General features: G+C 41.7%; 1 protein-coding gene across 3 annotated transcripts in view; it reads left to right on the forward strand.

The window, feature by feature from the left end:
- The window catches only part of WDR7 (WD repeat domain 7), a 380,928-nt gene extending 371,764 nt beyond the window's left edge, over positions 1-9,164 (forward strand). For all 3 annotated transcript variants that reach the window (XM_088476453.1, XM_088476451.1, XM_088476452.1), the window contains 2 exons: positions 3,831-3,935; positions 8,299-9,164. In XM_088476453.1, the coding sequence (XP_088332579.1) occupies positions 3,831-3,935; positions 8,299-8,502 (309 nt within the window). In that variant the 3' untranslated portion in view covers positions 8,503-9,164. The remainder of the gene's footprint in view (positions 1-3,830; positions 3,936-8,298) is intronic.
- Positions 9,165-11,703: the final 2,539 nt, after the last annotated feature.

Consider the following 11,703-nt stretch of genomic DNA (forward strand, 5'->3'; position numbering starts at 1 on the left):
TGATATCACACCAGTAACCCCATAAAAAAAGTCCCAATGCACAACCAACACCGGTTTAGTTACTGCATTATTATTAGGAACAACCTGTGGCTACTGTCTTTAGCTTATTAGAATGATGCAGGGCAGCTACTGTTATTTGACAGCTTGCTTTGGGCATTTTATAGTGAAACATTTTTGTTGTGCACTGTGGCCATATACCTCTATTTAAAGAGTTAATGCCACTGTAACAGTGGCCCAGTAACACTTATGGGCCTATTTACTAAGCAGTGTTAGGAGACAGAGTGAAAAGTGATAAGGTGCCAGACAATCAGCTCCCAACTGTCATTTTTCAAACACAGCCTGTGAGATGGCAGTTAGGCGCTGATTGGCTGGTACCTTATCACTTTTTACTCTGTCTCCTAACACTGCTTAGTAAATAGACCCCTTAGCTAGCTGCAGCTGTCACTTGTTTCTCTTAGATTAACAATGGCTAGGGAAGAAGCGGCTTCGTTTTGTGTTTGTCATTTGCCCGGGAAGTTAAACCAAATTGTAATGAGGGAATCACAGCAGGACGGCCTTCTAACAAATGAGAGGCATATATTGACTGACAGCCAACATGCCATTTCGGTGATAAATGTATTTTTATATACCGCTCCTCAAGGTCACTTTGTGCTCTCATTGAAAGCCAAGCTCTCAGAAATCACATGAACCACATTGTAATGCCAAGAGCTGCATCATGTGGAATTATATTCGCAGTCTTGGATGTCTACGTAATGCTCCTGTGATAAGTGTTTTAGAGGTCTGTGCAGTAGACATGGAGGTTTAGGTAATAGGGGCTGTAGTCATCGTTTCATCCAGCAGCTGGGTTTGAGGTGAAGACGATAAAGGCTAAATCCTGAATGAGGCCTCAGTGTGAACCCGGCAGACTTGTACCAATTGGAGAAATGAGTGTAGATGTACATAACTTTGGCCTTGTTCTGCGTGGGACGGTAACCTCACATCGGAGTCTGTGCACTCATTGTCTGGAGACCTCTAACAAGTGCTTCTGTCTGGAGGTCTGTGAGGACATCACTGTTATCCCTGATTTCTTGTCTATAGTCACCAGTGTTTTAAGCATTATTTTTAGGGGCCCTTTGTTACTGAACGATGGACTGATGCATGCATTGTGACATTGTGACATTTTTATTCGTCTTCATTATGATGTCACCTTTTTTTTGAATTTTTAAATCCTTTCTTTTCAATACATTTGAAATGATAAAGCAGAAGATAGGGATGGATGGGGTACATTGCATGAAATACACAGAGTGAGATAGGGATAGATGGGGTACATTGCATGAAATACACAGAGTGAGATAGGGATGGATGGGGTACATTGCATGAAATACACATAGTGAGATGGGGATGGATGGGGTACATTGCAGGAAATACACAGAGTGAGATAGGGATGGATGGGTACATTGCATGAAATACACAGGGAGATAGGGATGTTTCTAGGGACAAGAATTATCAGGAACAAATATTTAAAACCTGAGACTAGAAATTAGGGACAGTCTTTAATTATGGTGATCTATAGGTACATGGAATAATGTTCAGCATAAACGCACAGAAAAGTTCCTTCATTTATTATACATTATCTTGCAGTGTATTGATCTACATTTTAGCAAACACATCTTGTACTGTTGCACCTTTTGATTTTCCAGTCTATTATGTATGTATGTTGGACACATAGCTGGTGACGTCTGTCGTGCCACACATAACACGGGAGCTCAGTGTGACTCGGTAGCTTTTCATACATCTTTTTACCTTCATATGCGAAGAGATAGAACAAGCAGCTTCTGCTGATTAAAATGATATGCAGCATGCCCATGTTCTGTGAGCGAGTGCGGGTGTATCTGCACGTGAAATGCTACGTTACAGTGTCAGCGGCTGTAACACTGTAACGTAGCGTTTCACATGCAGATACACCCGCAGACGCTCAGAGAACATAGGCATGCTGCATATCATTTTAATCAGCAGAAGCTTGTGCTAACTATTCTCTTCGTTGTGCGAATAAGACGCATTTGAATGTAAAAAGACGCACGAAAAGACGCTCGGCGTTACTGAGTCATGCCACGGCAGGGCGCAACTAGAAGGGCTGTTTAACGCGCCCGGAGGCTAGATGTATATACTTCCATTTTATTCCTGAGCCAATGACCACGAGTTTAGGAACTTGCGACATAAGTGAAGCATGTGGCTTTACACTTTTTATCCTATATAGGCTATAACGATGACCATGTAGCCTATGGATTGTGTAGATCTGGGGCACCAAATACCTCATGCCTCAGTAATGGTATAAGGAATCGGTAAGCCAAATTGTCATAAATGTTGGTTGAGCAGACATATTGCCTACAACTACATTTTATTACAATATATTTCCCATTTGCCTAGTCACCCGGAATGTCCATAAGATCCTCTAATTAGGAGAAATCACTTTGTCGTGTTGGTGATCACCAAAAGGGAAGGGTGTGATTACACTGATTTTGAGTCGCATCTGCTGCGACTGCTTTCGCTTCTTTTGCGTAGACGCGTATGCGACTTTATGCTAATGCTGGTATCAGCCCATCCCCTGGTGTACATCCGTGCGTCTGACTGTGCAAGGACCGGGATGCCCATTATGTGCGTCTTTAGACGTTACCATAGGTCGCACCATCGCAACATGTGCCTGCCCCATGCTAGAGTCACAGTATGATGTGATTAAGTGTCTGAGTTCGCAACCAGTTAACTCCCATAACACGTCCATACGACAGCGCATCTGCGTACATCTGAATAGCCTCCTCCCAGTCACTGCCCAGGAACGCCCAATGCATTTCTGAGAACGTGTTTCTCAATCGCTACTTAGAACTCAATGCGTGCACAACATGGAATGCATGCACTGTGCGACTTTTTTAGCGACTTAGGAACATGCAGAGTTTAAAAAGATTGACCATTTGTGTGAATATAGGCATTGCAAGGGAATCAGGCCCTATGTGTTATTGTACATCGTCACGCTGCTACTGTACTTAATGACACAAAAGGTATCATGAGGCCACTCCCACCTCCTCTATTTACAACTACCCTCCGCATCTCCCGGAGGCCTGAATGACAGCCAAACATCTATCCATCCAGTGCATTGAGATTTCACAATGTTTATCGGTCAGAACTATAGTCTGTAGAACCTAAATCACCCACTGAAATGAGAGCATGTCAGCTTCAGGAGACAGTGGTAGGAGGTCTGTGTACAGGCTGTGAGGATGTAACGTGATGATTATGCAGTGGAACTGCAGTCGGCATTTCTAGCAGATGGAATGTTGAGTCGCAAAGTTTTATCAAAGCCGCCCCATAAGTTATGCCGTTTGGTGTAGCAGAACAGCTTAGGAAGCCGTGTAGAACACACGCGCACAGGCCCTTTTCTAATCATTAAAGATCAAGAGCTTCTGGATTACCAAGTCTTTGGACAATGGTCTGATCTGAAGCCGGCACAGCTGGGCATATTTACACTTCAAACCAAAGCTATAAACTTATAGACCACAACTGCCTAACAAACGACGGTATAGTTGCTATGAAAGCCTTTTTTTTTGTGTGTGTGGTTGTTTTTTGTTTGTTTTTTAAATATTTAATGTAGAACAAGGAAGAAGTGCGTGATTTCATAATAAATAAGCCTCTGGGAGAAATAAGGTGGAAATGTGCACCGCGGACGAATTTCCTGCGCACAAACAGAGATTCAATTATATTTTTCTCCTTAGTATTTTCATTTATGTTGACTTTCTTCAGTAACAAACCAAAAGCTCCTGTATATAAAATATAATCTCATGTATTTACTAATGTATTTGCAGAATATCCATGGCCATAAAGGACCGATAACGGCCGTCTCTTTCGCCCCCGATGGACGCTACCTGGCTACGTACTCCAATAAAGACAGCCATATCTCATTCTGGCAGGTAATGAATGTGGTTTAAGGTGATTATAAACAAAGACAACAAGTTCACTAGGAACTACTGGCTTCACTAAACACCTAAAGACGCAGTGTGGCAGGCAGTCGCAAAGGGGCATATTTATCGCCATCCGCATTTTCAATGCAGTTCTGAAGTGATCATTTCATCTCAACTCACAATGTGAAAATTATTATTTCCACTTTTATTTATAATTGTTGATCTACTATAACTGCGGCAGAGCCCTGCGAAGAGTTATCACAGTGATAGCAACTATCACTTTACTTCCGGGTACTGTATGTGCGGCAGTCGGGCTGTGCATGCTTCAGTCTGGGCTAATGGGGAGTAATCCATAGGATACTTATCTTCAGAAAACAAAAAACACTACTTAGGTTACTTCCATCTAAAATCATTGTAAATATGACACAATGCTTCATTCAAATAAAAAGTCTGGTGGGTTGGGCTTTGCGCGCACAATGGTGTTTGCATGCAGGGTCCGATGGTTTAAATTCAGCCTGCGCTTCACCCATGCAAGTCACAGATCATTAGCTGTATCCAGCACTCATTTAAACAAAGTACAACTCTTTCATCATTTTATGGCCCAGTGTATTCATGATTTTCACCACTGCGGTTAGACTGTAACCAGTAAAGTGTTAACTGCATATTTGACACCATAATAAACATATTTAGCTAATTGTTCCAAGCCAGGATTGTATGTTTATTGATTAAAAGGTTTCCGTTCTTCTCCGGTTTCCTTGTGGTAATGTTAGAGTGCAATATAATGATTTAACGCACTTCAGTTTACAGCTAAGTAATTAAAGCTTACAGCAGTGTTTACCACCTCTGTCTAATACACAATATAATTACAGCACCGATGATTTTTTTTAATATCGGATTGATCGAAGTATTTTAAAAGGTGGTCACGTGATGCTGCAGCCTGTTATCGTAGAAACATGTGACCCGTTAGGAATGCATGTATTTCTCATGCCATGTTCCCAAAAAAAAGATGATTGAATTGGGCCCAGTTCATTGTCTCACAAATGTGCATTTTACGCAAAGTGGTGAGGTTTGGGTTTCAACTTCCCAATGAATACGTTAACGAACACATTAGCATTGATTAAAAACATTTGAATATAGAAACTGATCATTATCTTACTCGCAGATATAAGGTGATATGTAATAAAGTTGTTTTAAACCCAGAGCAACCAATGAGAGGCATTGATTTTCTAATATTTACTGGACAACAATAATCCTGAGGATCTGATTGGTTCTCTAAGCAAAGCCATATTTATGCAAATGTATTGATGTTCATAGGTGTCACTGTACATGTACAGCCATTGCTGCTCAGTATATTACTAGAAGAAACTAGTGTAGAATGTGTTTTGTTTGTATAGGCAAGGACTATAGCCAAAATGAGCAGATAGACACCTAGGAAGCGTCTGCTCTATGCGTCTCTTGTTCTTCTCTTATCTGCCCACCACACTGCTACTTTCATCCTTGTCGGGCCTGTTAGAGACATGGGATCAGCTGGGAATCCCTGCAGTGCTAATCCTGTATGTTACCTGATCACCTCACTCACCATGGTGGGGTAGGGGGATTTCTATACATATTTTCTCTAAATGACATTACGGCGGTTACAGCACTTCCCTCCAGCTGTGAAGAGAGGGGCGGCCGCTGGCTGTGTACAAGTTTGACAAATTTCAGGCCTCGTATTTATTTTGTGTAAAGAAACTTTGCAGTTCCCAAAAGCCCCAATGCATGTGGATGGGACTAAGCGCACAGTACTTGCTCTGATTCTGCTGCGTTACTGTTTGCTGTCACTACACCGTGGCATGGGGATCATCTGCACCCTTATCTCAATTTCCTGAAATCAAACCATCATGATGATGATATTGAGCCACTGGATATGTTAATTTGGCAGTTGTCTAATCTTAAATGATGAGTCGGTCCTTAGACGAAATGTCGGTACCCAGTACTTTCTTTTTATTTTTATCAAATATTTCTCCAACAACCCCCCCCCCAATTCTTTGTACTCAAGGCATTCCTCCCTTTTGACCCCCAGCCAGTCCCTGCCTTTTGACTCCCTGCCAGGCGCTCCCACTTTACCCCCAACCAGTCCCTCCCACTTTGACCCCCAGCCAGTCCCTCCCACTTTGACCCACAGCCAGTCCCTCCCACTTTGACCCCCAATCCCCCCCCTCTTGTCCTTTATCCCATCCTCTTTGCACCCAGCCCCCTCCATGTAATAGACTGCACTTTTCTGCACTCTATGCATTTGGTACATCAGTGTCCTGAGAGCAGATTTGTTCAATGCAGTTCTGAAGTGATCATTTCATCTCAACTCACAATGTGAAAATTATTATTTCCACTTTTATTTATAATTGTTGATCTACTGTAACTGCGGCAGAGCCCTGCGAAGAGTTATCACAGTGATGGCAACTGATAGCAGAATGGTAAAAAAAAAATATATTCAGCTCCACCTGACAATTTAATAAGACGGCTGAAAACTGAACAGAAACAAGTGAAATTAAAAAAAATAATAATAATTTTTCGAAAATACAAAAAGAAAATAAAAAAAGATTTTTAAATTTAAGAGATGGAATACCCCTTCAAGGAGTTAACTGAGGATGTGTAGAATGGAAAAGCATCTAATAAACTCCACAGGATATTGAAAGGTGTTGCAAACACTGGCAGCCCCCGTGGCACGGGACGTGTTAATAGCCTTGTCCCTTCGTGCAGCCTTCTCTCTTGCACCGCCTGTGTTTCCTCTGTCATGTTCTGTTCAGAGCTATTACTAATGTAGGAAAATCAGTAACATTAGTCATCTTAAAAGGGCTATTACTCAAGATGATTTAAATTGTGAAAATGTCAGTGGTAGTTGTATGCTCCTTGCTAGAGATGCGATGATTTACACCCTCTGACACCATCGTACTGCTGAGCAGGAACTTTAAAAAAAAAAAAGTAATGACTTATATTTTACCCCGGTCACAATTCCGGCCATAACACCAGTAATGACACGTTCCCAGCCTCCTCAGATATGAGTGTTCTCTCTTCCTCCTACACTATGCAGGATACTGTAGGGTTAAAACTGGCTGCCTGCAGTCCTGAAGCTGATAAAGATATTTTATAAGGACATTAAGCAGCTGTCGGTGAGCTGGTTTTAGTGGTGTAGATTGATCGTATGGACTTAAAGAAGGAATAATATCTGCAGGTATTCAAGTATTGCAGCAGCTGCTTTTAACTTCATCATCGTATGGAGAAAGCTCAGGCAACCCTTGTGTCTCAGGCTGTCCTGGAACTCTCATGTTCTGCTAAGCTTGTTGAGACTTGGTAGTTCTGAAGCTACTGAGAGCCTCCGGGTGCTTACATCTGGCGTGAAATATAGTCACAGGTATCGTTGATGATGGTTTATGATCGCGGACAGCGATTTGGGCTAAATTTAAGCTTTTCAGAACTTGGCCTCTATAGCAAACATCTTCCTTGGATGTCATCAGTCCATGTAGTCTTATAGGCTACCCTGTCTTCAGATCCCTCCCTTGCAGCCTATATCTGTACCTGAGCATGAGATGAGCCAGATCCAAACCCAGCAGTAAAGTGATAGCAAAAGCTAATTCTTAACTTTTCACTCTGTATCAGGACTGGCTGTTATTGGGGCCACTGTTCTTGCAAGAGGTGTTTCATGCATTACCCTTAAAATACATTGCTTATACATTATGTAGACAAAAGTGATTGGATACTGACAGCAAATAGATCAATGAGATCTTAGTGACGTCAGTACTTTGTAGTTCCACCACGTGCAGTGATTACTGCAGACACCCTTCTTGGCAAACTGTCCACCAGTTCCTGGACAACAGCAGGCAGTATGTTTTGCCATTCCACCTTAAGTACAGTGACCAACTGTGACACTGAAGAAGGTCGAGTTGGCCTAGAACATACCCGTTTCTCCAAAACTTCCCAGAAGTTCTCAATGGGGTTAAGATCTGGACTCTGAGCTGGCCAGTCCATCCGAGTTACTGAATTTTCTGTAGACCAAATCCAGCGTTTCCATAGAGCTGCCGCAACGTAGGGAGCACAGAGTTATCGAGAACATCTCTATACTTATCATTTTATACCTTCACGCTCGCGTGTCTGCTGCAGGAGCGCACCATTTGGCTTGCGCAGTGGTGTTCAATCTCTTTATGTGTAGCTGCAATAGGTGGTGATAAGCGATGACACTTTTCAGAGTTAAAATGTGGAGGATCATAAATAGACCTCATTGTCTCGTGCAAAGCAGGCATACACGTACAGGTATATCTTGGTGGGTTTTTTTATGCTTTGCTCATGATCTGAAAATCAGTTTAGTACTTAACCTCTTGGCACCTCTCTTTCTCAGATGAACACGTCTTTGCTGGGGAGTATCGGGATGCTAAACTCTGCACCTCAGCTGCGATGCATTAAAACATATCAGGTGCCACCCGTTCAGCCGGCCTCCCCTGGCTCCCTCAACGCCCTGAAGCTGGCAAGACTCATCTGGACTTCCAACCGCAATGTCATCTTAATGGCCCATGATGGCAAGGAGCACCGCTTCATGGTGTAGGCTTAGAGCAGCCTCGGCTCACTCTCTCCTCATCCGCAGCCTCCCTGTATGTCATTAGCATGATCGCTGCACATATCGTTGTTGTCATATCGGTCACCGGGGTAGACTTTGCTGTGTTGGTGCTGCATGATTTCCCCAGTAAATGCTGCTTGTATTGGCGGTAGAACCACGACATGGAAATCCTTTCATGTTCATAGTTATGTTCTGAACAGGAAAACCCGGTTCCACCCCATTTAATCATAGTGGTAACAGAGGCTTATAAGAAGAAACTCAACCTGTTACATTTAGGTCTCCTTAGCCTTTCAGTAAGAGACATGTCTGTGTGTCCCGGTCACATTCCATATAAAGCTGAGTATGTCAGTCATGTACACTGAAGTGGTTTTGTATAACCAAATTGTTTACATTTAGTAACCTTGTATCATTTTCCCTCTATGAAGTTATTCTAATTGTTTAGCTGAGTTTTTTCATGTGTTTGTATGTTTCTCTCCTTACCCATTCTTGCTGTATGTCTTTATTTGCTGTGTAATATGCGTGGCTTTCTACCGAGTTTTAGGATATGTGGCTTTATTTAAAGGATAGGATTGAAAATTGCAATTAAAGTTACAAATAATCATTATGTCATACACTGTATATATTGTCTTCATAAAATCTAGTTCAATCTGCAGGAGATATTTATTGAATTTAATACCAGCCCATGGGTAATGGTTGTACTACAGCAAGCTATTTAACCTGTAGCTGTATATCGCTCGGAGGAACTACAGGGGATTCTGGAGCTTCTTTTGGGAACCTGTTGCCCGCTGTACCGATACATACATTCATCTCTACTTTATATTTTTGTTGCAATTACATTTAAATTGTGAAGGATTTAGTTTGCTGACATATCTACCCCAAGATGGGACAGAGGTCCTAGATATGTACATGGGTCTGATTAGTAAGCCTAAGAAATATTTTAATAGCATTGCACCTTCATAAATTTCAATTAATAAAAATTAATGGAAACTATCTGGAGCTAAACTTTGGGTCAGGACCCAAACTATTTGCGCCAAACTGTTTAAGGTGCATACACACGGCATCGGAACGGCAAATCGTGTAAAATATGTCCAAATCGCGAGTATCCAATCACGGGTCATACATCGCATCTTCAGATCTTGTCTACAGCAGGCACGATCTTCCAATCTCGTTAACGATATTAAGGTCGCTGGTAAATTCATTTGCCAGATTGGACAGATTGGACAGTTTGTGCAAGATATCGTTTGTCTGGGAGTGCAGGGGAGTTACTGGGGGGGTTCAAGGGAAATCGTTGTCGACATCGCATCTTTTGCGCGTCGTCTAGTGTGTAGGCACCTTTAGAGAGCGATGTCATGATTTGTCTTTTTAGAAACCTTGAACAACATGAACCTGTAGACACAAGAAGCGGAGCCTTTCTCCCAAACTGCAGGCAAAGGAACTTGACTCTCCTACTAGTTAGGGGGAGGTGGCCTTTATTGAAGTTTTTTATTATTTTTGTTTGTTTTTAAATTTTTTGCAGTCTGATCTTAAGAGAATACTGCATAAACTAAGAACCCACCACAGATTATAAGGTTGGGCCCCCAGACAAAAATGGTTGCAAACACTTGTTTTTATATGTGCATAGGAATGTCAAACTCAAATAACACAGAGGACCTATTGGAATACAGCTTATCAAGGGCCAAATTCAATCTAAATGTGTACACTCCGTTAGAAGGCATGTTGTATTACTTAACGTTATAACAAGCCTCTTTATTTTGTCTTCGTTATAAGCTAATGGTCATGCGGACTAGTACTGTTTGCCACATTTAAAATACCGAATTGACATGAATCCAACAGAATACATTTCAGGAATTGGTAGTTCAGGTACTGTAAGAACCGACAATACACACGTATTCCATAGTATATATAACTAATGCCATTAGCTGGCTGACTCCTTCAAATACATTTTGGAGGATATATATAACCAAGGTCACACGTGCGCATCAATTTAAAGTGTCATCGCAGCATAAAATGGCGGCAGCCACTTTACAATTTGAGGCAGATGAGGCTCATTGGGGTCCTTACATCTATCCTGTATCGGGGCAATTCCCCATTCTACAGGGGTCAGGAGATCGGAGAAATCCAACATGTTGTACAATCTCCATTCCCCAGTTCTGACCCGAAAATGGTTGGAATCGTCAAGTTAGGGAATTTCACCGATTAATGACAGACCACCAATCAACGATGTCTTCTGATTAGTGTTTTTGATCGCGGATCATCGTCTGAAAAACTGGGAATATGGTCGTAGATATATAGCTTGCATTAGGCAACATGTGGATCACCAGTGGCCACGCAACGCAAAGTCCCTAGATGCTGGAGGATTATGGTAGTACTTTGGTTGTCATCCCAGCAGGACAGAAAGATTAAGTTGCATAGAATGTGATATCATTTGTCTTTTGTACTTATGTAGAAAGCCTCTTTAGTAACCATTATGTTGTTTTATTCCCCACATATATTACAGATAATTTTAAAATACAGCACTGTTACTGTTGTTACAGAGCTTTTTACTAATCGCCCAAACATTGGGTCTGAGAGGCTAAACTCCGAAAACAGTTGAACACAAGATATATCGTATGAGTTCCTCTATTCCATTGTCATAGGGTTTCAAGGGAAAAGTCAGGAATGCAGAGATCAATGGGCACTTGTGACTTTTACACTTATGAAATATTGCAACACAAGCAGTTAGTATATGAAGTGTAAGGGGTTTATGTAATAGCCTACAAGATATGTGGCGAGAGTCCAGCAAGTCTTCCTGTATTTTTGAAGAGGCATTCATTTAAAAGCCAACACCAACCTGGTTTTGCCTTTTTAAATGATTGCCGCTTTAAAAACACGGGCAGTAGATCTGATGTTTTTTTTTAGTTCACCCAATTGATTGAAACCAAAAAAAAGAAAAATCCTTTAGAAATGGATTGATGGTGAACGAACACCAAGGAGCCCCCTTTGGTAATATCCTTACTAGAAGTCAGTTTTAACAGGCTTATAAATCATATGGAGCATTCTTTCACCTTCTTTCCTCTCATGTACTCCATACAGTGTTCATATCGGATGGACACTGTGGTACCGCTTTGAAGAATAGAAATCGAAACGCGTCAGTAGGACCATAGTCACACCACAATCTAACCTGCGTTACAGGACGTCCGTTTTGAGACG

This window comes from Taudactylus pleione, unplaced genomic scaffold, assembly GCF_031769625.1.
Source record: "Taudactylus pleione unplaced genomic scaffold, aTauple2 ptg000189l, whole genome shotgun sequence".
NCBI classification, from domain to species: Eukaryota; Metazoa; Chordata; class Amphibia; order Anura; family Myobatrachidae; genus Taudactylus; species Taudactylus pleione.